The sequence below is a fragment of the Sapajus apella genome, unplaced genomic scaffold (genome assembly GCF_009761245.1).
Source record: "Sapajus apella isolate SASKATOON/1434 unplaced genomic scaffold, GSC_monkey_1.0 scaffold36, whole genome shotgun sequence".
In the NCBI taxonomy this organism is placed as follows: Eukaryota; Metazoa; Chordata; class Mammalia; order Primates; family Cebidae; genus Sapajus; species Sapajus apella.
Window position 1 is genome coordinate 18,278,503 of NW_022436976.1, and position 26,927 is coordinate 18,305,429.

Consider the following 26,927-nt stretch of genomic DNA (forward strand, 5'->3'; position numbering starts at 1 on the left):
GGTTGAGTCCCAGGGCTAGGCACAAGGAAGATGGACATTCAGCACACATCCAGTGGGCAGCTCTGCTGCTCAGACTTTATTTATTTATTTATTTTGAGATGGAGTCTCGCTCTGTCACCAGGCTTGAGTGCAGTGGTGCAATCTCGGCTCACTGCAACTGCCGCCTCCCGGATTCAAGCAGTTCTCCTGCGTCAGCCTCCCGAGTAGCTGGGACTACAGGCATGCGCCACCACGCCGACTAACCTTTGTATTTTTAGTAGACATGGGGTTTCACCATGTTGGCCAGGATGGTCTTGATCTCCTCACCTTGTGATCCTCCCACCTCCACCTCCCAAAGTGCTGGGATTACACGCGTGAGCCACTGCACCTGGCTTAAACTTTATTTTTTTGCTTCACTGTGCAATGCCCAGTTTTACTCATTCTATTTTAAGGCTTTAGCATCTTAGTGGATCAAGGCTGTCATATAAACAAACAAAAACTTACCACTAGTGATCTCCTAGAACCAGGATATATTTAGCACTATTTGTTGGTAATTACTGTTCGTTATGACTTTAGGACATTATAAAAGTCCTAAGTGCTCTTGACTCATCAGAGGCAAATTATTCACTTAGCAAACATTTTGAGTATTCACTTTGCGTGAAGCATGTGTTCAGTATGATAAGGTATGTGAGGATGGATGTGGTAGGTTTGCCTCCTAGAGTGGACCGTAGAGCTTTTATATTTTGTTTATGTTTCTTCCTACATTGAACATTTGTAAAAATAAATGAAGCAACTTAAGCCCCTGAGGAAGACCCATCTACAGGTTGTAAGACCTTATAGTGTGAGGCCAGAAGGCAGTGCTGGCTCTACATTCAAGCTCAAGAGTAGGGTAAGCCACCAGCCTTTGGGAGATACAAGGATCTATCAAAATGCAAACCCTGTCCTTCAAAACCCCACAGTCTAAAAAAAAAAGAAACAAGATTTGTACCTAATAAGTATCTCTAAGATAAAATAGAAAGTGAAAAGTGCCCAATAATCTGTAATCTGTTTGAGCTCCAGGTAAGAGAAAATCCATTCAAAATGGCATAAACCAAAGGGGACTTATCATCTTATATGAAAAGAAGTTCACATGTAGTCTGTTTTCAGTTCAGTAATTCAGCATCTCAACACCATCAAGTTCTTTCCACCTATTCTGCTATCCTCAGAGCATCAGCAGGCTCTTCTCCTAGGTACAGAAAGGTCGCAGGCATCCCATCCTCTCATACCAACGCCAAGGCGGACAGATAAAGAACTGTTTCTTATGCGTCTCTCTATGAATGAAGAGACCTTTCAAAACTCCCCAGCCAGCCACCCCCCATGTCTCACTGGTCAGAACTGGGGCACTTGCCCTCCGCTAAACACTCATAAGTGAGCTGGGGACATCCGTGTGGCCTAGACCACCCTGGATTTACCCTCATCACATGAGGAAAGTGTGAACTTGTTCTACGAGAAGAGAGGAAGAGGGAGGAGATGGCTGTCAGGTAGCAGGCTAGAGGGCCTGCTGCAGAAGGCCAGAGCACAGATAACCGTGGGATGAGGTGAATGAGGAGGCGGAGAGTCACATCACACACATATGCACACACACACCCACACCAGGTTAAAACCATCACACTCTACCATGTTGCCTCCAACTCAAATCCACTCCCCATCCTGAACCTAGAAGATGGGAAGGATAGGGGAGCACTCCAGGCTGCTACAGAAGGAGTGACTAAAAACCTTCTACTGCTCAGAGGAGAGCGAGGGAGCCTTCATGGAGTGGCCTCTAATGCAGAAGACCGACAAGTGTGCTCAGGGTCCTGATGGACGAGGTGGAGGTGCAGCGGCTTCCTGCATCAGCACTGCTTCCTGCGGGAGGCAGCGTCTAACTGTCGACAGAGCTGTAAAAGGGGAGGGTCACAGTCAGCTTTTCGTTACAGAAATATCACTCTGGCTGTGCAGAGTGGAGGTGGGAGAGCGTGGAGAGACCAGCTAGACAGCTGTGGCAGTGCTGCAGTGATCCAGTGGCCAGCTGCTTGTAGTGCCAACTGGGGTGAGGCAGTGGGGTAAAAATATACTAATCTGAGAAATACTGAGGTGGCGTAAGCAGGAATTGGAGACAGAAGAAGGGGCGTGGTGGAGGAGCAGGGAGTCCAGAATGACTCTGGGGCGTCTGGCTTGGGCAGATGCCCAGATGACAGTGCCACTCCCTGAGCTGGAGACCACAACAGTAGGCGGAGGTTTGTGGTGGGGACAGGAATGATGAGGGCAGGTATGACTGGGGCTCAGTGTGTGGGAGGTGGGCGGGGTCGGGACCAAGCTGAAGAGGTGACCGGCAGTCACGACACACAGGGCCTGTGGGCAAGGCCACGAGCTTGCCCCAATCCAGCTGCCCAGGAACCTGTGCAGAGTTGGAGGTGAGGAGAGATGAAGAAAAGGAAATACCGTGCAGAGGTGGAGAGCTGACAGCCTCCAGCACAAGCAAGAAGAGCAGGTGTCACCCTGAGCTGCACAAAGTGGACCAGAGGAGAGTGGGCGGAGAGTGGCGGGGCACACTGAAATGACAACACTGGCCCGTGTAGGGCAGCCTCATGAAGAGGAGAAGGGAGCGCCTGCCTTTACCTGGGCAGAGTGCTCACATACACTGCCACACAACGCCCACCACCACAGAAACAGCCCAGACAGAAACCACCCCAGAGGTCAGAGCAGCTCTAGAAATAGCTCACCATTCTCGGGTCTCGGGCCAGTGTTCTGTTTACTACAGACCCCTTCAAAGACTGACTCAACACTTCGCTGGGTGCTAGAGATACACAGCACAGTCCCGTGTGGGAGGTACAGAAAGGCAAACAGCAAACACAGCAGTGAAGCATGGAGGCAGAAGCTGAGCTGTAAACAACCATGGTGCTTTCTGTGCTCAGAGGGGACATGCATGCCAACACCAGATTCAGGGAAAGTGTGGGGGCTGCCCTGGCCCTCACCTCAGGTCTGGCTGGCCTGTCCACCACTCCTTGCTTTATGAAGTCAATTACCTCCAGTCACAGCACTTGTCATGGGTCACGTTCACTGTAGAGCATGAATTGAAATTCAGCGAGTACAGACTGAGAATCACTTATCTGAAATGCTTGGGTGCAGAGGTGTTTCAGATTTCAGTTTTTTTCAGATTTTGGAATATTTACATTATATACTTACCAGTTGAGCATCCCAAATTTGAAATGCTCCAGTGAACATTTTGTTTGAGTGTCATGTCAGAGCCCAGAAAGTTTCAGATTTTGGAGGATTTTGAATTTTCAGATTTGGGATGCTCAACTTGTATTTGAAAACAAGAGCTTAAAAAAAAAACTTATTTCAACACAATTACCAAACACCTACTCTGTTTTCAGCAGTGCTCCAGGTGCTGGGCATCCAAAGGCGAGTGAGGCATAGGCCTTGCTGTTGTGGAGCTAAGTAGGGAACAGGGTACATGGACGGACCATCGTAGTACAACAGAGTGAATGCAGTGGTGACACTGTAGGAAGCCAAGGGAGGCCACTAATTCAGCCTAGCAGTCTACCTGGGAAAGTTACTGGAAGCTGTCAGATAGGCCAGAGACGAGCCACCTTTCCCTGCCTTGAGATTTTGTAAGGATGCAGAGATATAAATTGGCACTTAGTGTCTAACAGTATCTGGCAATGGATGATCCCCCTTATTATTTGCAGCTCAGATTAATGGAGGAATTAGCCGAGAAGTATAGAGAGGTTGTTGCTAAAATAATGATACCTTACTCGACTGTCAGTTGCTTCAAGGAAAGAAATCAAAGCATATGAAATCAATTAGAACAAAAATAGTGCATTGTTTCCAACGTATGTGATTGGAGTGAGGTGTTGAAAAGAAATATTAGTAACTCATATCTGGGCCCAACAGAAAAGAACATCAAGACTCATGGGTGATACCTGCCATGAGTGCCGATCCATTAGTGATGACTGCTATGAATACAAGAGGGAAAGAGGCAACCTAAATGCTACATGTCTGCATTCCTGAAGTTAGAACATCGTTCAACGAACTGGGATCTAACTGCATGCGACCTGTTAACCCCAAACTCCTACATGCTTGGCATTTTTCAAAGACAAAGTAAACAATCAAAGTAAACTTTCAAAATGTCTGTTGTAATCCTGGTACGTTCAGACCATGTCTCTTATACTTGCTACTTCTAGACAGCTGCCCTCTTCTCACCAGTCAGCCCTGGAACCAGAGCAACACCCCAAAACACCGGGGAAAGATGAACACAGGCTACTGAGTTACTGCATTGATTCAACTATATTTTTCCCAATACTGGGAGAGCGAAGGAGTAGGTGTTAGATTTCCTGTAAGAGCTGATCAAAGAAAAGGTTAGCTGATCAAATGCTAACAAGAATATCTGGTTATCAGAACTTCTCATTAAAAGGTCAGCATAATCAATCAAGGATGGGCCACATTGAGTAACTATGAGGTGCTACAAGGCAGTTTCTTGTGTCTTGGTGATGATTTTTAAAGACAGATGTAATACAACCGTACTGATACTTGTCACACCTCACAGCCATTAATCTGGCCTCTCTGTTGTGCCACCTTAAACGCTGACTTAACTTAGAAAGACAGTTGTGAACTCCAGAAAATGGAGAGAGGCTCATGTCATTTAGCACATGTCTTCAGCATGTTAGGCCTGAGAGAGGTTTCTGTTTGCCAATTGTTTGGGTTTAACTGTTCTAGAGCGTCTGCATGATAACTTCTTACCAGCCTTAGAGACACAAGAGATGTCTCACATGCCATCCTGGAAAATCACCTAGATTTCTTTTCAGGATGCTATTGAATGGGAATAAGGGCCAGGGTATGGCATTTCAGGTTACCTAAGTATCCAAGAAGCAGTACACCAGCTGACATTTGTGTACATGTACTTTTGTACTCACGATTCCAAACACAGTAACCCTGACCTGTTTGAAGAATCCAACCTAGACAGGGGACAGTGTTCCCACACAGCTGCCACTCTTCAGGCTCTAGAGGACACTGGGCACAGAGACTCTCACTGTGGGACAGGCAACTGTGACTGTCCTCCCCACTGAGCCACTGAAAGCTTTTTTCTTCAGATATAGTATTATTCCCAGAGGTAGACCGTTAAACATTCTGCCTATGCTCCAGTGGGAAGTGACTCACAAGCTCTGCCTCTCTGTTGAACAACTGTAGCTTTTACTTTGAAAGCTAACGTCATTCATTTCTATCATGGCTAATAAATATTTTTAGTGATCCAGAATACATTTTAAAATGTGTGTGTGTGTGTGTGTGTGTGTGTGTGTGTGTGTGTGTGTGTGTGTGTGTATCCATGTAAATGGTCAGTCCTGGAGGCTTAATTTTTACTATAAATCTCTTTTGATAATAGGTAGACTATGAGTGGATGGGTGGGTGGGTGGGTGAGTGAGGGGGTGAGTGTGTGTAGATGGTTGGGAAAGTCTGGAGTGGCCCAGATAATACTTGAGGTTAAAAGCTGTTGAGAAATAGTTTTTAATACAAAAGGAGAAACAGAAGTGCATGCGTCTTTTTTTAATAAGGAACAAAAATAATTCCTTACCTGTTAGTGTTATTTTTAAAGTATCTGATGAGTTATTTATTACCTGCTGCTACACATAGTGTCATGAAATAGGAAAATGCCACTAATAAGTGGGAAAGTGCAAGTCAGCGTTGCTGTAACTGAAAGAACTAGAGTTTATTCTACACATGTAAGGACAGTCTAACGTGAGTCTGAGGCAAATGAGAGGTCAGTAAGACTGCACATAAGTAGGTATAGGATATTCTGAGAAATGAGTAGGCCTAGAAACCCAAGCCCCAGTTATAACACTGTTTCTATGGGAAAATATGCGCCATAAATACCTTCTTTGAAACCAACTTTTGAAACCCTGCCGATTTGTAAGTTGGGGGCCAGTGATCTAAAATGATCACCTACTGATGTGTAAAATTCTCAGCACTAGTCTGGCATCAAGCATTTATTGAGTAACTGCTGGGTGGATTACGCTGTGATAAGCATAGCAAGGGTGAAACAAAAGAAATAAAGAAGTGTTTCTGCCCTCAAGAAGCGTGTACCTCGTTGGAGAGAGAAAACCTGCATACAAAGCAACCTGAGAACTTTTACAATGCCGGAGCCCACAGAGCAAGAGGCCTGCAGGCAGCAGCGTGAAAGAGGGACGTGAGGCAAGTGTGGTGAATCGGGAAAATGTGAGGTTCCACTGGCAGAGCAGGTTCCCTATTCAGTTGTAATCCCCAGAGCACACCAAAGACTCTCTCATTTTTCCTGGAGAGCCTCACACAGGCATGAAGCTGTAGCTGCAGTGAATGTCATATGATCCTGGCGTGCCAAGCAATTCGAAACTACAAATGGCATGTGGTGTTACCTTATTAGGAAAGGTTCAGGCTTTTTTCCTCTTTCTGCTTCGTTTTTGTTGTTTAAAGGAAGGTAGGTTCTTGGCAGACTGGGCAGTGGGTACCTTCTGTCCCCAGAGTTTCAGTTCTGAAGCACGCCCTGGTGAATCAGTCTTTCTGAGGGTGCCCAAGCTTTGGAGCCCAACTTTGTGTTTTTGTGTAATTTTCTGGGAGAGTCTGCAGATGGGACACTTCCTAGCCAGTGACTCAGGACCTGAGAGGCAGAGCCCTTACCTTATTTGTCAGGCAGAGCTGTTGCTTTTCATGTCTCTCAAGACTTGAGGTCTCCAAAAGGGAGAAGGGAGATTGGGAGAAGGGAACAAGTTGTGGGTAAAATTCCTGGAGCCGGGCCGTGGTGCATCCCACCGGGAATGCCAGTAGCCTGTGGAGAGGGGCGTGTGGCTGAGGCTGCTTTGCCAGGTGAGGCATCCAGATCAACCAGTCTGTCCTGATTGGAGGTTCCTAAAATAAGCCCTTTGCTGTGTTGTGCCGGCTGCCTCTGAGGTGTACTTCCTAGGGGCTGCAATCAGCAAATAATTGTTCCCAGACCCTTCCTCCTGGTACTGTCTTTTAGCTTTGAGAAGCACTAAATCCTTGTTACTATACATGCAGTGGGGGAAAGGATGACATTTCTCTTCAAACAATTTGCATCATCATCAGTAGCAGCAAACGTTTATTGAGTGCTTACTGTATTCCAGGCACTCCATGTGCTTCGTCTCATTTAATTCCCTCTACAGCCCTGGAAGGAGTTTTTTTATTATTAACACTCCTAATACTATGATCTTAAAATAAATATTACCCTAATGTAAAGTTCCATTTTGCAGGTGAAAAAAACACTGAGGTTTAGGGGAAGGTTAAGCAACCTATCCATAGTCCCACCATGAGCAAATGACAAAGGCAGGATGTAAACCCAAATCTGTCCGCCTCCAAACTAAATTAGCAGACTATTCTCCTCAGACACATTTTTATTTGCAGTTACTGTAAGTAACGTCTGTAGACTTTACTTCTGCTTTATTCTCCTACATTATTCAGGAAGGAATGGAGGGTTTTGTTTTTCCCCCAGGGGAATGGGAAGAGGGAAAGGCCTTGGAAAGTAAGTCAGAGATGAATTTTTTTTTAAAGGAAAGTTTGTAAAGGAAGTGTTGAATTGGCCAACAGAAAGGGAGAGGCTATTCTGGACTTCACATGTGTTACGGAAGAATGCGTGGTAAAGAGTGGGAGAAACAGAAATTAAACCAGGACAGGGCAGGATCAAATAGAAGGAAATGTGATAGCAAAGAAAGAGGCAGTCCTGCCTCCAAAAGTAGCGTGTAAATGATTAGTGCTCTGCAGACTTTTCAGATCTCACATGCTCTCAGCAGTATTCAAAACTCCCTTGTTTTGGGGAGAGTTTTGCTTTCCAAAACATAAAACCATGACATTTAATTCTGAGTTTCTGTAGGGACTGGATGAAATCACCACTGGAAAAACAAGAATGGCAGTGCATGTTAATTATTTCAGGAACTCTTCAAGGGCGCAAATGAATCAGCTGCCATCCCAAGAGACGCTGCACTTCTTCCTCCACCCTCTCTTCTTGTCCCCCAAGCCTCTGGGTTCTGCTTTCTGTACCTTTCTCACATCCCTTGTGTTTCACTGAAGAGAAAAAAAAAAATGCATGGAAGAGATTTTGATTTTGATTTTTTTATAAAGAATGTTATATCTTCCCAGTAGCCTATGGTGTGGTCTCAGGGCTACTCTGACTCTCATTCTGACTGACCTTTGATTGGTAGCCACCAGCCTCTGGAAAGCCAGGAATTTCTTTCTTGATCTATAACCAAACTCCTAAATGCTCAGAACTTCCACTCTTCAAAGGAAACATGTTACAAACAGAAAACTCCTTTACAAAGTGAATTGTAGTCCACTCTTGAGGTTCTCTCCTTTCCCCACCCCTGAAAAAGGGAAGTTTTTTATCTCTGCCCTCTGCCTTTCTCTCCCTGCTCCCTCGTGCAGACTAACAGTCTCTCGTTCTGATATAGAATGTTCTGTAATTATTTGTCCTCTGAAGGTTAGGATAATAAAACATTTCAGCCACCCTCTTTTGGGTTCCCACTTTGCCCCAGTGAATAGAACTATGCCCCACCATCCTTCTCCTCGTAGCCAGCAGCCTCAAGTCCCACAATAGCTCTGCCTTGGCACAGGGAGCCAACATTGTTTGCATAGCATACATTCCTGGACAATTAAAAGACCCAATTTAACCTTCAGAGCATCCCATCAGTTTGTGGGTGTTTGTTCCGGGGAGGGAGGAGAGATGGTGACTTTCATGGTCCACACATGATGCTACCCACACACACAAGTCCAAATCTTTATAGTCTGTAGAGATTAGCTAAAAATTGTGTTGCTAAAGTTCACATGTAAACTCTTCTAACATTTAAGGTACTTCAGTCTTTCTGTCCAGAAGCAGATAGCTTGAATACTTGCTTCTATTTGTAACACTCCTCACCCACCTCACTCTCATTAGGTAAAAGCTTTTTTAAAATAGCCCAATTTCATGTGGAAATTAATCTTTATTAATCAAGATACTGTAATAGCACACCTTTCTGAAAATACGTTCTGGTTGTAATTGCTGCCTGACGAGGGAGGCTTTGAAACTTTTATTCCAAACATGATACAGTCTTGGGCCACCGAACACTCAAAAGATTCCTTATGGGCCAGGCGCCGTGGCTCACGCCTATAATCCCAACACTTTGGGAAGCTGAGGCGGGCGGATCATGAGGTCAGGAGTTCAAGACCAGGCTGGCCAATATGGTGAAACTCCATCTCTACTAAAAATACAGAAATTAGCCGGGTATGGTGGCAGGCACCTGTAGTCCCAGCTACTCGGGAGGTTGAGGCTGAGGCAAGAGAATTGCTTTATCTCTGCCCTTTGCCTTTCTCTCCCTGCCCCCTCATGCAGACTACCAGTTTCTTGTTCTGATATGCAATGTTCTGTAATTATTTGTCCTCTGAGGATTAGGATAATAAAACATTTCAGTCAATCTCTTTTGGGTTCCCATTTTAACCCAGTGAATAGAAGTGAATGAACCTGGGAGGCAGAGGTTGCAGTGAGCCAAGATTGCGCCACTCCAGCCTGCGGGGAATAAAAAAGATTCCTTATGCTTTTAAAGCTGCATGTTAAGAATTATTTGCAGTTTTGTGTGTATAAAAGTTGGATCCCAAAATGACATGAGGAAAGATAGGAGTAACTAAGTTGAAACTCACCATTTTTTTTTCTGTTTGTTTAGAGTGAGTTACAGCACCGCACCCCCTCCCACACACACATAAAATACACTTTTAAAGTGTATTATTTGCTTTAGGAACGTCTAGCTGCCTTTCACTTTCAAACTGGAATTTAAGTCTTCTACATCATATTTCCCACCCTTCTGTTGTCTCCTTTCACCTTTCCTCAGATTCTGAGAGAGTAAATGTTTTAGAACTTTGGAATCAAAATAAAGTGGCAACCTCCTTGAATTACTTACTAATGCTCTCTGGGTCTTAAGGATAATTTTTTTACACATAATTTTAAAAAACACCAACTGGTGGATTTAAGCCACACTCCCTATTTTTAGAACAGTATTTTTTATATGGCAGATTTTTGTTCTGAACTATAGGGCTGGATAATAATGAGGGAGGCTCCTGGGCACTTCTCCATCCCTTGGTGAAGAGCTGATGTGACCACCTCCCCCGCCCCCATAGCTTCCTCCAAATGCCTTCCTCAGCACAAGCCACTTCCGTGCCTTCATGAATTGGTTGCTGGGAAGAAGGGATGTTACAGGCTTAGTTTAAAAAAAAGGTATTTTGTAACTTTCCTTTTAATTCTGGTGAATTTAAGTGTTCATTGAACTAGAGGGGAAAGGGGGGACTTTTTAAAAATTAAGAGTGGAAGAGAAGTTTCTTTATTCTTAGAGGAATCAACTCAACTATGCCTTTGTCAGCAGGTAGTTTATTGGAGAGTCAATTAAAAAAAGAAGGCTCTGGCCTTTAATTATCCCAGTTGGTATTCAGCTTTAGAAAGTCTGTGGACCTGCTGAGTTTGTTAATTTAACAACTTTATAGTATCTTAACTCTGCCATTTCTCCACCCAAACCGCTTCCCTAAGAAAAGAATTTAGAGGAGTCAGATGATACGATACAGCAAGAGCTTTATCCCTGCATACCATCACTTGTTTCTTAGGACTAGACTTTCATTAATATCTTTAGGTAAGTTTGTAACTTCATGTAACTTCACGTTACTCCTTCGGAGTCATTTATTCATTGGCTCGTATATTCATACTTTCCACAAATTCAGTCAATACATATTTATTAAATACTGACTCTTTACCAGCTGCAAGGATATAGACAGAGATGTCCCTGCTTTCAGGAACCTTAGCTTCTAGGGGGATGGAGAAACAAGTAACAAACAAGGAAAACTACATCAGATAATGGTAGGTGCTACAAGTCATTTCCACAAACAGCTATTTATGTATTTATTTATCTTTTAGATTTTTACAGTGACTTGGAAACCACGAATACTTACTAAGTGTCCACCTGCTACCCAGCAAAGGAGATGCTCCTGGAGAGCCCTGTTTGCAAAGGGGCTCTAACCTTTTCTTTCTTACTTGCCCCAACCCTGTGAAATAAGGGGAGAGACACCATTTTCTCCATTTTAGAGACAAGAAATAGAGATGCAAAGAAATGAAGCAGTTTTGTCCAAAGTTATAAAATTTGTATGTGGGAGAACCAGCTGCTCTGAGGCTTGGACACCATTTCTGGGCTCTTTCCTTCCCCGTGCCATGCTGCCTGGTCACTGGGGCAGCTTTTCACCTGGGAAGAAGCAGGCCCAGAAGAGTGAAATGCCTTCTCCAGGTCACACAGTAATTCATGTCAGATCTGAGACTAAAGCCCAGGACTCTTCCAAATGTATTCTTCAGATCAACAATGCAGATGGAAAGCTGTCGGGTCCCACAGCAGTGTTTGTGGTGGGCTTGCTATACTACGAGAGTTGATTTATACATTTTCCATGATAACACATCTATTACACTGGTTTTTCATCTGTATGTAACTACCCATATAAAAGAAGGTTTTACATTTTTATTTATTTCACACACTTAAGTAAATATTTACCATGTGCCAAGCACTGTGCTAAACACTTTACAAATACTAATACATTTACAAATACATTCATTCATTTCTCAATGCAACCCAATAGGATAGGTGCAATTATTATTCTCATCTTACAGATATAGAAAGAGGTGCAGAGAAAATAAGTGACTTGCCCTCAGTCATATAGCAAGCAGACACCATATGAAAATGGTGTCTGTCCCCTTATGACTGAGCAGAGCTTATCAAACCCAGGCTTCCTGGCTCGAGTCTGTGAACTTCGCCACTACTCTTGGTTGTAGTTTTAAATAAGGTCACACTCTCTCTTAGGAGACGTGCGAGGAAAGACAGAAGATTTGGAGGTAGACATTCAAATGCCAGATCTACCCCTTGCTAGGTGTATAATTTGGTGCAGATGATCAGAGCTTACTCCATCTGTAACACAGGACATGTTACACACCTTGTAGGGTTCTAGTGAGGATGAAATGAGGTAATAGCATCTGCATAGCCTTTCACAAAAACATCTGAGCCGCCTGGCTCCTGCGTAGCAGTCACATATGTGGGATTCTGGAACTGTGCCTTGTCTCTGCCCATTTCCACAGAGCTGGACTAAGATACGTGGGCCCTGTCTGCAAACTATAAACTGGTGCTCCTTCTTACAAACATTCTTCACGTATTTGAAATCAGTTATTTAAAGAAGTACTCGAGCACAGTGTGGTGCATGGTGGAGAGGAAACACCAGGGGTAGCCTCTGCCTTTTCTTGGACACCTAAGAATTTCATTTCAGGCTCTAGAGTTGTGGACAACAGTTGGCAGTACAAAGACTCTGCAGTTTAACCCAGAACAACCTTGTTTAGAAGGAGCTGGGGGACCAACATTTAAGAGCAAAAGCTTGGAGCTGATCTACCCTAGGATCACACCCCAGCTCTATGACTTGCAAGCTCTAATTTACTTGATTTCTTCATGCCTTTGTTTCTCCATATATAGAGTGGGAATGATAGTATGAAGATTAAATGAGGTAATCTTGTGTAGCACTAGAATTATTCCTGGTACATAGGAAGCATCCAATAAATACTGTTGTGTTTATTGTTTGTACCATCATCGTTGCGCAAGCAATGCCCTTTGAGGATCCTCTTCCCCATGCACACGCACAAAACTCACTCAGAGGAGCACACCCAAGTGGCTTACTCTGTTATTTCTGCTGACCATTTTCAGTACTTCACTGACAGATAAATACCATTTTCTCCATTGTGATATATTTCCAGAAAATTGGTTAACATGCAACTAACATTCTCGGTCTCTTAGAGACCAATATTCTTGTAAAAAACTGGATGACTGGTTCACCTCATAACTTAGCTCCTAAAGAATTCAGTTTATTGTTGCATAGAAATATAGAAGTGTCTTAAGCATTACAGCAGCCTAAATTAATTGCTCTGTGAGTTTCTGAAGTTTTAAAAATATGTGCTATAAATAGGGCTTTTTCAGGGGGCATAAGGGGCAGTCAGGTAGCAAATTCAAATGGAGGCAGGTGTGAGTAAATCTAAACTGTCTTATTTCCCTGGCTCTTACCTTGCAAAATCCCTGTATGCAAAGGCATTCTGGCCTGTCATGGTCTTTATCTAATCTAGGCTTTTCTGAGTTTCACTCTTTACTTCTGTTGCATTTAGCAGCAAATAAAAATTCTCTGTCATTTGCTTTATGGAGACGTTTATGCCATGAGATTAGATGCAGTTTTTATTTTTAACAAAAATGTATTGAATTTTGTTTTATTTGTTGTTTTTATATTATTTTGCCTACCCAGCTAACAGTAGCGCGAAGAACCTTGCTTCTGCTTCTGGTACTATCTTCAGTGCATACTAAATCTTGATGCTGAGATTTCAAGATTCTAATTCCTAAAACACTAGACCACATTTCATTCTCATCCAGCTGCCCCTGCTCCTACTCTCCTAGGCTGCAGATCCCGGAAGGTGGTTTCAGTGTTAACACTCTACCCAGAGATGTTATTGTTAGCGAACCCAGTGTCAATGAGTTTTCTACTAAGCAGTCAAAAAGAAACCTTTATTGTTCCTGATTAGTAAGTAGATAGCTTGCATATTTACTCGTCTAATAAGCTAGTGTATTCTAAACACCGGTATTTCGCATGCCATCATCAGAGTATTTATCAGACCTGCATACCATCTAGTATCAGATGTTTACTGTTTTTCTTTAAAACCATTTTAAGTCAACTCACTTTTTAACTTATACTTGTCTCAAACAATATCATCCATAAACCCACTAGTTCGATGTATAATTGTCTTTGTCTTTTTCAAATAAACATGAGCTGTTTTTATTAAAATAAACGTATGTCCATATACCAACAGAAATCATTATATGTTCCCAAAAGCGGAAAATTTCATTCTTTGATTTAGAGCGCAATCAAATGGTATAATTTGCCTGTGGTCTTCCGCTGAAATTTAGTGACTTTATTTATAATAAAAAGATTTCTCTTTTTTTAGATCTTTTTTTAGACATAGTTTTATGTCACACTGTTCTTTGCTACTTTTCTTCAGCTTCTTTGGACCCTACCTATCATTTCAGGCCCCAAAATTTATTCCTCTTTTGAGATAATAATCATAACTTATAGAGTAATTGTGAGGAGGAAAGCTTTGAGCACAGTGCCTGCCACAGAGTTAGAGCGATAAGCTTCTCTTTCGTCTGTGTGGAAGTTTTCTTCCCAGCTGAATTACCAAATCCTTGGGGTCAGAGAATTCTGAATTCTTTGTGAGTATATAGTATAATAGCTTGCCCCTAGAAGATGCCAACATGTATTTATTAAATTATTAGAGATTAGATTGTTTTAGAGTAGGTCGGGGAAATAAACAGAACTTGAGTCATAAGGATAAAACATTTCTTGATATTAATTAATGCATATTGTGGTGGGTGAGCCTTTTTTTGAATATTGCAAACATTTACTTAGGTCATTTCTAAAAGGGTGTTAGAGAATTTGCCAGTTCACCCTAATCAATGCCCCCTCGAAGTAGAGAAGCAGAAGAACTGAAATTCATTCTCAGCACTTGAAGGATTTTGATTCCTAAACTTGATGTTGGTCCCACTGCCTGCTTGAAACGTTGGAACGACTCTCCGAAAGATGACTTACCCCACCGTCACAGCCTCAGCCAGCTGTGGCCCAGGCAAGTACAGCAGTGTAGCGGGTGAGGCCAGGCCATATCCAAGTTCATCTGCTGCTCAGCTCCAACTGAGCAGCCACGTGGGAATGTGCTTTATGTACAAAAGCCAGAAATCTGGATTTGTATGTGAAAACTCCCAATTTCTGAATGTTAGCTCCGTTCAAAAAGTATAATAATTCTCTGTAGGCCAAATAATACAGGTCTGCAAGCCAACTTCAGGCCTCCAAATGCCAGTTTGGAACTTTTGACTTACACTTTACTTCCTGGATCCAATTTTAGAGCTTTTTCAAGTTATACAGTATTTTAAAATAATTTATTCTAGTATCAAACAGCTCGTTTAATTGTTACAGACCCGAAGATGCTAGAATCAGAGACCTTTGATGATCAGTTTCTGTTTGGGGTGATCCTGGCCCCTCTAGAATCTCAGAATGAGCTGTTAACCCTAAACATAGCCATCAGCCCTTTCCCTCTTGGCGAACAGAGGAAACAGATGCCAGGCAATTAATAGCACTGGTAGCTGTGAGGGACTTTGGACAGAATATGGTGAACTTTCTTCTGGGGTCAGTGCATTTTTTAGCACAAGGAGGAACAGCTTGGAGGAATTAAGTCCATGTAGTCTGCACGTGTCAGCGACCTTACACAAGGTGGTGGCCATGAAGTCCAGGTGTGCAATCAGAACGGCCAGGAACTCTGACTTGTTTATTTTTCCCAAAGGCCAGAGAAGCTTTAAAAAGCAAACAAAACCTTAGGCTGTAAAAAATGCTTTTCAGTTCTTGGCACTAATCTTTAACTTGAGCATTTCTCTGTCACGTTTTCCCAGTCTATATTTTATAAAAATGAACTGAGGTTCAAATTAGATAATAAGCTATCTGATTAATGCATGACCTTTATATATACACTGAAATAGAAACAAATGGGAAGAATAACCATTTGTAGTATAACCAAAAACCATTTCGGGGAATGGCTTTATTCTTTAGTTTGGGTTGTATTTTTGTTTTTAAAGAACTGGTAGATAAAAATATAAAACATAGCTGATTCCCTGTTCATTCACATTCATGGTTGTTACAATGAAGATACCAATAATTGGATGGCTTATAAACAACATTTATTTCTCACAGTTTTGGATGAGGGGAGGCCCAGAATCAAGGCTTCAGCAGATTCTGTGTCTGGTGAGGTCCTGCTTCCTCATAGATGGTGCCTTCTCGCTGTGTACCCACATGGCGGGAAGGGTCAATGAACTCTCTTGAGCCTGTTTTATAAGGGCCTTAATCCCACTCATGGAGGCTCTACCCTCGTGATCTAATCATCAACTCCTAATACCATCACCATTGGGGTTAGGATTTCAGCATATGAATTTTGGGGAGACACAAACATTTAAACCATAGCAGTTATATATGTGGTAAATTTTAGAATGAAGCGTGATCTTTCCTTACTCTAGATCAGGGATTGGCAAACTTGTTCTGTAAAGGGCCAAATATTTTAGGCTTTGTGGGCTATACAGTTTCTAACACAGCTACTTAACTCTACCATTGCAGGGCAAAGGCAGGCATGGTTAATACATAAACAAGTGAGTATGCCTGTGTTCTAATACAATTTTATTTACAAAAATCATTAGCAGACTGGATTTGGCCCACTGGCTGTAATTTACAGACCCCTGCCCCAGATCAGCAAGGAAGAAATACAGAAGACTTGTTCTATTTTTAATTGTTCTTATTGTTCAAATAACAGTGGTAAGAGTATTCACAGTCTTATGTAGCAAATTAATTCATTTTGTATGTTCTGCTCATTCTTTATGCATTTTATATATAATCTTATATACTTTGTAATTAGCACAGGTAAAACTATATATTTTTTACTTAATGTAACATCCTAACATATTTTATATGGCAATATAATCTTGAAAAATTATGCCTTCAATGGTAGATTTATCCAATTGGCACATCATAATTTATCCATGTACGTGTTTTGTGAACTTTTTCATTTTTAATTTTTCAGCAAATAATACTGTAGTGAAGATCTTCATGCACATATTTTGGATTATTTCCTTAGGATAAATTCCCTGTGTTCAGATTATGGGGCCAAAGAATATGAACCTTTTTTTGCTTTTTGAAAGTGACTTTAAAACAGAGTCATAACTACTTTCTGGCCCATTGTGAAGTTCCAGTTTCACAGTGGCTTTCCTGGCTGGGTTAGGTTTAGATTAAGCCTGTCATTTGGTCTTCAAGTAGCTGAACTCACTATGTCTGGTTTATGCCCAGCTCTGATTTGCTCTGGTTTGTAGGAGTGAGAACATAACTCTTCCCTCAACCCTGAAGTTCATCTGTCTGATATTTTGAGTACTCATGAGTACATTTCTAACTTACAAGTACACTGCTTTGAAGCAGGCTCTTCCTTTGAAGATGTAGCTCATGAACACCACTTTCAAAAAGCCATCCCTGATTCCCAGGACAAGATAGAGCCCCTATTCGATGATTTTCCAACATAGCAGTCCCAATTCTTTTCATCACTTGTGTGATGTCAGCCTGCCCTCTGTCTTCTGACTCTATATGAGGCCTACCACATAGTAGGCATTCAATTAACTTAGGTTAAGTGAAGATCTTACTAGTCCTTGTGATCAACTATCTGAGGATATCAACTTCAGGGAGAGGATTTCAGAACACGAATAGTATTTGGGCCTGAGCACTTGGGTGAATGATATTACCATTTCAGAGATGGCGAATGCCACAGGAGGAAGGATTTTGACAGGCGTACGGGGTGGAATCCAGAGATTTCTATATATTAAGTGTGTTGTTGCTGGGGGGTTTTTGTGTGTTTGTTTGTTTTTTAATTGACAGAGTCTCACTCTGTCACCCTGGCTAGAGTACAATGGTGCAACCTTGGCTCACCACAACCTCCTCCTCCCAGATTCAAACGATTCTCCTGCCTTAGCCTCCCAAGCAGCTGGGACCACAGGCACCTGCCACCACAGCCAGCTGATTTTTATATCTTTAGTAGAGCTGTGGTTTCAACATGGTCAGGCTGGTCTTGAACTCCTGACCTCAAGTGATCCACCCACCTCAACCTCCCAAAGTGTTGGGATTACAGGCGTGAGCCACCATGCCTGGCCCCGTTGCTATTGTTTTAAAAGGCAAGGTCTTGCTGAGTTGCCCAGGGTGGAAGGCAGTGATACAATCATAGTTCACAATAACCTTGAACTCTTAGGCTCAAGTAATCCTCATGCCTCAGCTTCAGGAGTAGGTGAGATCTCAGGCATATGTCACCATGCCCCGCTTACCTTTTAAATTTTTTGTAGTGAGAGGACCTGTGTATGTTGCCCAGGCATGTCTCAAACTCCTGGTCTCAAGTGATCCTCCCACCTCCCAGAGTGCCAAGATGATGGGTGTGAGCTACCATGCCTGGCCTACACATGTGAACTTTGAGATGCATTTTAGATGTGCAAGTGGAATGTTGAGCAGTCAGGTAGACATTAGAGACTAGAGTTCCAGGGGGAGGTTGAGGCTAGAGATAAACAGAGGGGAGGGCTCAGGATCGTGATTAAAGACTTGATATATAGACCAAAGCTCGGTGAGGACAGTGACTGTGTCTATCCACCTCTGTATACCTAGCACAAGCATTCAGTTATGTATATCTAATGAGAAATCTGTGGCTATTGTTGCACTATGATTGTGATTTAGTACAAAACAAAATCACTAACTGAACAAAATTCAGAAAATTCAAAAAGGCATAGTGGCTCACGCCTGTAATCCCAGCACTTTGGGAGGCTGAGGTGGGCAGAAACCAGGAGTTCAAGACCAGCCTGGGCAACATGATGAAACCCCATCTCTACAGTAAAACAAAAAATACCCTGGCATGGTGGCACACACCTGTCCCAGCTACCCAGGAGGCCAAGGTGGGAAAGATCATCTAAGCCTGGGAGGTTGAGGTTGAAGTAAAACATGATCGTGCCGCTAAACTCCAGCCTGGGTGAAAGAAAAAAAGAAAAAAAAGATAATAAAGCTTGACACTGAAAAGAATCTTAGAGGCCATTTAATTCAAAAGTTCAAAGTGTAGAGGCAAAGAATGGTAAGGAGAGTGAACAGTTTCTTGCAAAGGGTGAGCCTGTGTGTATAGGGGCTGCATGTTGACAATAAACTGAATAACTGTCTTAAACATAAAGCCACTACTCTGGTAAAGTGTATGAAGATGTTGTTACATTAATAAAGAGAATATTTGTGTTAATTTCTTGTTACTATGTATTTTTGTAACCAGTAGGCTTCAAAAACACAGCTGTCTTTGGAGCAGGAAGAAGCTAGTGCTTATATATTTAAAAAAAAAAAAAAAAAAGTCTTCATATTGAAAAGAGGAGGAAACACTGATGTAATCCAAGCCCTTTGTTTTACTGATATAGAAAGGGAAAGGGAAGGGGATTGAGTACTTGCATAAATTACACAGTTTACCAACTAACACCTGAACCTAGATAGACCCTTGGTCTCTTCACCCTGGGTCCAGAGGTCTTCTCACCATCCATGTGACTGTTCTGTCTTTCAGAACTAGCTTTCTTTAGGCCAATAAATGAGGTATTGCCTTGAAACAGAAATCATTTATATTTGCCCATGGAATTATATTAGTGATTTATTTTGATAATGATTTATTATGAGATTATGATTTATTACAGTCCCCTAAGCACAGTCGATTTGGCAATACAAAAGACTAAGTATTAGCCCAAGAAGGGTTGATGAAAGTTTGATTTTTAATTTGCAGTAGATAATTTGCCCAGTGAGTACTGCTTAGGTAGAAAATTAAGACTTGGTTTTAGTTGCAAACGTCATTTTAAGGAAGCTTAGCAGCCTATGTGGAATTTCTGGAGTGGACACATCTGAATATCCACAATTCTTGGTTTAAATTCAGGCTCTATAACGTTAGTACTTACATGATGTTTGTCGCACCCACTCACTCCTCCAATCTTCAGTTTACACATCTGCAAAATGAGATACTTCCTTTCCAGTGTTTCTGTGGATACTAACAAGCACACACATTTGGTGCTTGCACAAATGAAGCCCTGAGAAAGAGGTGGGACCTTCTCATCTTACATGAGGAAACTGAGGCAGATTAGAAATGGCCCAAGGAAACCACTGCAAGTTCAGTCTGGAATCCCATCCCCTAGGTTTTAATCATCCTCCAACTCAGTCCCCATCTGCTGAGGTTACTGGATCCAGACAGTGCTTGCCAGGGAATTGTCTGTCCCCATCACATGGATGGTTTTCCTGGCAGAGGTGGTGCCCTGTGAGGGGGTCACTGCTCCTGGGGTTGGCATCATGAGGCGGAGCCTGCAGGCTGCACGAGCAAGTTCCACTGAGAGGCTGCCCTGGTGGCTGCATTACTCACACATCCCTGCTGCACAGTGCAGCTGGGCCCTGGCCCCAGCGCAGGGTTCATTTCCATAGCTGCACAACAGGAAGCAGCCTAGTGTTTAGAGCTGCTCTGGCCCATTGAGAGCAAATTGTTTCAGGTGCTGTGGGTTCTGGAACTGTGGGCTGTGCCTGTGGCATCCACGTTAGCATCAGGAAGCAGGAGCCTTCTACTGCAAAATTCTCCCTGCCTGCTGCTTGGTTGAGGGAGTTGGGATTTTTGTTTTGCTTTGGTTTTTGTACATTCTCACGCTTGGCAGGCACAACCGGAAGAAGAGGTGGGCGTTGTGTCAGGCTGGGAGGGGGTGCCTTTGTGGAGCCAGGGTTCCTAATGAACAGACTCCTAGTTCTTCTCCCACAGTGACTGCAAGCGAAATGGCAGATGCATGAGTCACTTCAAAAGATGGGAACAGGAAGACGTCCTGTTGATGCCAAGCCATTTTCAGTTCAGTGATGAGAATCTACCCACCCCCCCGACCCCAAAGAACGTTTATGTATATCTTCCTCCTTTCCCCAGTGCAGAGGGGGTCAGCACCTGGCTCTTTCCCTTGTGAGAACTCCTCCACTTGGTTTAGCACCCAGAAAATTGACCCTTGTCTTTCATTTGCATCTGTTACGTTATCAGAAGATCCCCTTTGCCAAAGACACTGTCTGAACTTTTTTTTTTTTTTAATTTTCCCTTGTTTTTTCTTTCTTTAGAAAGAAAAATAATATTGCACTCTGTGATGGTTTAGGATTTTCTTTCATGGAAGAATTTTTCATGTTTTTCTGACAGGAGCTTCACTATTGTTAGTGAAGATCACTCAGAGGTGATAGTATTTGCAGTGATTCTCTGTCCTTTTAATTGAATTCTCATCATTTCTTCGTTCTTAAATTATTTGGTATTCTTTATAATCATTATAAGAGGTCACATTTATTGAATGTTTGGAGGCAGGCACAATTTTAAGAACTTTACATATGCATTTAATCCTCAGAAAGTTCCATGAGATGGAGAGACTGTTGTTATTCCCATTTTTGCAGATGAGGACACGCTCCAATTAAGCAACTTCAAAAGTCACATAGTTAAAGGGCAAAACCAGAACCTAAGCCCTGTTCCTAACAACTCACTTTGCCAGCATTCACTCAAAGTGTGATCAGCAAAAGATCTCATGAGATGTTCCTCAGAACATATTTTTATATGCAAATAATTTGGGGAAATTCTGCAAGCCACAAGCCTCTTGCCAGATCATAAATGCATCTTAGTGTAGGAAAGACTCTGAGAAGTCTTGCATGAAAGAAGCTTGCTTATCATTGTGTGAGCTAGGACTTTCCAAAATATATGGTATGGAACCCATTTCGAGATGTACCTATTAAATTGTAATACATTTGAGGCCAGGCACAGTGACTCACACCTGTAATCCCAGCATTTTGGAAGGCTGAGGCAGGTGGATCACCTGAGGCCAGGAGTTAAACCAGCCTGACCAACATGGTGAAACCCTGTCTCTACTAAAAGAGTAACAATAAGGCCCCATCTTTTAAAAAATCATAAAGAAGGCAGCATAATGCGATGGTTAGGTACAAGGGCTTTGGAACCAGAGAACATGGGTTCAAGTCTAACATCTACTACTCCCCAGGTAAATTATTTAGCTTCCTGTGATTCACTTCACCTGTGTGTAGTAAGGAAAATATAGCACTATTGCATAGGGTGACTGTGACAGGTAAATTAGTCAGTGCATCTAAAGGACCTGGGGCACTGTTGTGCACATAGAGAAGTAGCCAGTGTTCTGAATATAGCAGAGGGAATCAAAACATTTGCCACCCATGGGGTCTGGTCACAGCCAAAAGGCTGTTTAACAGGTCTTCAGAAAACCTACCAAAGAAGCATGCCCTCACCCTCCTTTCCTCTAGTACTCTCTCTAGCTGCCCTGTGCTCTCTCCTCTCACCATCTGCTTGTTCCAGATAGCACCCCAGACCTGGGCTCAGGTCTAGGCAGTAGGTCTCTGCCCTGCCCTTGAGTCAGGAATAACACACACTCCCCCTCGGACACGGGACAGCTATCAGGGTTAGCCACACGCTGTGGGTGGCCCCGGAAGAATCTGCAAAAAGAACATTCTGGTGAGAAAGGAATTCAAGTTTCCTGCATTTGAGCAAGGCAGCTGCCTCTGCAAACCGTTGGCCCCTGGATTTCCAGAAGGAGAAACTATCTTCAAGCATTGCACACTCACTGAATTTGCCACTGCCCCATCACCTGGGACCATCCTCCCAGGGAAATGGGTGCTGGATGAGGGACCTTACAGTTCTGCAGGCTCAGCTTCTAGGCTCATCTCTCAGCACAGAGCCTGCCTAGGCTATTTGTTGGAAAGTCCTGCAACAGGCAGATAACATTTGGTTGGGTTTTCTCTTTCCCCTCCCCTGTGTGTTCTGAAGTTGATCCTGCAATTACTCCCAGGAAGATTTGGGGGAAGTCCACTGGGGAGAAGGAAAGAAATTGCAGAAATTTACAAATTTTCAAAATTGACTTTAGGTATTGTTTTATGTTGCCCTTTTTGTTTTTTTTTTTTCCTATAAATTTTAAGTATCTAAAAATAAGAAACTAAAATTAGAAAAATACACTCACTAGCCAGGCACCGTAGCTCACACCTGTAATCCCAGCACTTTGGGAGGCCAAGGCAGGCGAGTCACGAGGTCAGGAGATCGAGACTATCCTGGTCAACATGGTGAAACCCTGTCTCTACAAAAATTAGCCATACATGGTGGTGGGTGCCTGTCATTCCAGCTACTAGGGAGGCCGAGGCAGGAGAATTGTTTAAACCCGGGAGGCGGGGGTTGCAATGAGCCTAGATCATGCCACTTGCACTCTAGCCTGGTGACAGAGCAAGACACCGTCTCAAAAAAAAAAAAAAAAAAGAGAGAAAAATACACTAACCCTCTGTATGGGTAAGGATGGTTACTTGTGATATGTTTACTGTTGAGTGAAAAATGCAATTGCAGAAGCATATGCGAATATGATTCCATTTGTTTAAGAGACCGTGCACGTGTATATGATTATATGTTTGCAAAGGCCAGAAGAGGGTATGGAAGGAAAGAAAAAGATTGTATCAACAGTAGTTACCCCTTTAGAGTGAAATTAGAAGGAAAGAGTTTTAACTTTATATTCTATACACATGCATATAGTTTGAATTTTCAACATTTTTTTCATTTAAAAAAAGAAGACGAAAAGACCAACACCCCAAGCCAGCTCCAAAAATAGGGCTAAATACTGGTGGCTTGTGATAGGTCTTGTTGCCTAACTGACTGGAGGGCTTTGCAGTTAGGGGGAAGGAAACTCAGATCAGAAAATGGGCTGATTCCATTCACAATCAGCCCTGCACCGTGCACACTAAACTAGGCTGTGTAGTGTGTGGCTTGGGAGTCTGTGCAGTTGCAAATGGTGCTAAGTTTTGCTTTTCCTTTCCCACGCCCTCCCTTGGGTAAGCCACACCAGCTGCTCAGATCCTCCAAGGTTCAGCTTCCCGTGTATTGCCCTTGACCATGATAAAACACTTAATCACCCAGGCCTGGACCAAATGGAGGGGCCCACCCTAATCACAACTGTCAGGAGGGCAGTAGCTATCACTGGTCACCCCTGCAGAAACCTCGCTGCTCCCACAAAGGCCTTGAGATGAATGGAGAGACCCTCGTCTGAGGGTCAGGAACCTGACTCCTTTCCCTAGTCCTGGGGGACCTTGGGCAAGTCATTAAATCTCCTTTTGCCTCAGTTTCCTCTTATGCTAGCCAGACAAAGTTATGAGGTGTGATAATAGACATGAAAGAGCTTCAAACGCAAAAGGCAACATTATACAAAGAAAACAAGCACCATGGGCAGGCACAGTGGCTCACGCCTGTAATCCCAGCACTTTGTGAGGCCAAGGCGGGTGGATCACCTGAGGTTAGGGGTTCCAGACCAGCCTGATTAACATGGTGAAACTCTGTCTCTACTAAAAGTACAAAAATTAGCTGGGCAGGGTGGCGGGTGCCTGTAATCCCAGCTACTTGGGAGGCTGAGACAGGAAAATTGCCTGAACCTGGAAGGTAGAGGTTGCAATGAGCCAAGATTGTGCCATTGCACTCCAGCCTGAGCAACAGAGCGAGATTCCATCTCAAAAAACAAAAAAACAAACAAAAAAAAAAAGAAACAAGCACCATGAATATTATTAGCTGTAGAGAGCAATGGGACCTGCCACGCAGTTCCTGAGCTGACTTCTCTCCCAATGTAGTGTTTGGTTCTTGATTTGGAGGCGGATCCCCTTTCTTGGCAGTATTTAAAGTGCTTAATCCCCTCTTTTAAAATAAGAAACCCAAGGGCCTGAGAGGTTGAATGGTCTCTTTTCCCCACCTTCCAGATCCCACCAGAAGTTAGGGACCAGGGCAAAGGGTGAGACTGGACTTTCTGATTTCATGTTCTAGGTACTAAGCATTGAACAGGCCTCTCAATAATAATAGTCACTTTATTCTGGGATCCCCAATAGTCAGCAGTTCATTTGAGAACACATGATGTAGGACAGTATTCTTCACCTACACTTCATATAGCACCTTAAGTAACCTTAAACATTCTCCTTTATGACTGCAGGTTTTTCCTCTAGATGTTAATCATTCAGAATAGTGAACATTTAGGCATAGATACAGAATCTGAAGGCTGAACAGGCTCCCTGAATGCATCCAGCTTATTTATATTACTCCTGTGTGTTTTTTCTTTTGCACCTCCCACCTTCTTTCCTCGTTCATTCATAAATGATTTTAAGTGGACATTGCACATTCATTAAGTATATATTGTGTGTCACTGCATGTAAGAGTATGCTAGCACTGAAACCATTTTTGTCTTCCATTGGGCCAAGTCAAGTTGGGGTGGAGAATGTAAAAAAATAAGCATACAAAATAACCGTATTATGAAGCAATAGGCAGTGAAGTACCATAGAGGCAGAACAATGCATTTTAGACCCTTGAAGGAGGAAGAGGGCCTAAAATCTTAATCCCTCTGAGATACCAAGGCACATATCTGATCATACCACACCCTGCTGAAAACTTTTCAGTGGCTTTTATTTGTCTTCAGCATAAAATTCAAAATCTAGAGCCTGAAAGCTAACCTTCTGATTCCAGCCTACACCCTCCCAGATCTTCATGGTGCCTCTACTCTGGGTGAACCACACTGCCTGCGCTTTCCTGCATAAGCTCATGGCTTTCACAACACTTGCCTGTATCCCTCACTTAGAATACACTTTCCTTCTAGGGCCAAATCCTGCAGGGTAGTGCCACCTCCTCCATGAAGGCTGCTTGGTTTCCCTCAGCTAAAAGGAATCTCTCTCCTTTGGCCTTATCTCCCTCTCTCTCTTCTTTCTGCCTAAAGTTACACGTGGATTTTACATGTGCTTAAAGTTACACCTGTTTTCCTTCTACTGGATAGAAAACTCCTTGAGAGCAGAGATTAGTATTTGTACATCCTCAGGGACTACCAGAGTATCATAGCAGTCCCCTGATAAATAGCTGCAGCAGGGAACGAAGGGGTAATTTTTGGTTGGGGAATCCAGAGACTTAGTGGTAGAGGTGGCCTGACAGACGGGCCCGAGAAGCATGGCTACAGTCTCAACAGAGGGAGGTCAGAGAGGCAAGGGCTTTCTGGGGGGGAAAAAAATAAAAATAGGAATAAAAGTCACAGAGTTAAAATCCAGGGACCATTTGAGGAGCAGCAAGGAGAGTGATGGCACTTTACTTTTTTGGGTTGTGGGGCCCCTTTGAAAAGCTGACAGATGCTATGGATGAATGCTGTGGAATGCTGTGAATGCCTCTCCCCAGAAAATATGTATTCCCACAACATTTCATAGGAATATCTGGACCCCTTAGGGGTAAAGAATCCCCCCAATAAAAAGAGAAAAAAATACTCTGAAACATCAGATTACAGCCATATTGAAAAGGATTTCCGGGCCCCAGTGAAAGTTGCATTTAGTGCAACAGTTAATTGGGAACATTTGATGGTTTGTTTGTTTTAAGCTTTTTATTGAAGTAAAATATTATACAGAAAACTACCCAAATCATAATGATTTAATCATAAGTGAAACACACAACCACACTTGGAAGCTGCCTTGTATTTCCTTTCCCACCTTTCCCTTCAAAGGAAACCAGTATCCCAGCTTCTAACGGCATAGATGAGTTTCACCTGTTTTAGTACCGAATATAAATATAGATTTATGGTGTATATACTCCGTTTCAGCTTTTTTTTTTTTTTTTGAGGTGGAGTCTTGCTCTGTTGCCCAGGTTGGTGTGCAGTGGCATGATGTCAGCCCACTGCAACCTCCACCTCCTGGGTTCAAGCAATTCTCATGGCTAAGCCTCCCGAGTAGCTGAAACTACAGATGTGCACCACCATGCCCAGCTCATTTTTTGTATTTTTAGTTGAGATGGGGTTTCTCCATGTTGGCCAGGCTTGTCTCCAACTCCTGGCCTCATGTGATCCGCCTTGACCTCCCAAAGTTCTGGGATTACAGTCGTGAGCCACCACGCCCAGCCTTCTTTTTCACTCTTTTGCATTTGGCTTCTTTCACTCACTTTTATGTTTGTGAGACTCATCCATATTGTGCGTTTTTGGTTTTTTTTGTTTTTTTTTTTTTATTTATTTTGAGACAGGGTCTCACTCTGTCGTCCAGACTGGAGTGCAATGGCATGATCTCAGCTCACTGCAACCTCTGACTCCTGGGTTCATGCGATCCTCTTGCCTCAGCTTCCTGAGTAGCTGGGATTACAGGCGACCACCACAACACCTGGCTAATTTTTTGGTATTTTTAGTAGAGACAGTGTTTCTCCATGTTGACCATTCTGACTCAGGGGATCCGCCTGCCTCGGCCTCTCATAGTGC

General features: G+C 43.0%; 1 protein-coding gene across 3 annotated transcripts in view; it reads left to right on the plus strand.

Annotated features, from left to right (window-relative positions):
* Window positions 1-26,927, plus strand: part of GNG12 (G protein subunit gamma 12) — a 133,739-nt gene that overhangs the window by 77,784 nt on the left and 29,028 nt on the right. The window contains exon 3 of one of the 3 annotated variants that reach the window (XM_032296633.1): window positions 10,910-14,607. The exons of the other annotated variants lie outside the window; for them this stretch is intronic. Coding sequence (XP_032152524.1) covers window position 10,910 — 1 coding nt within the window. The 3' untranslated portion in view covers window positions 10,911-14,607. Of the gene's footprint in view, window positions 1-10,909; window positions 14,608-26,927 lie in introns of those variants that run through there. 3 annotated transcript variants of the gene reach the window in all.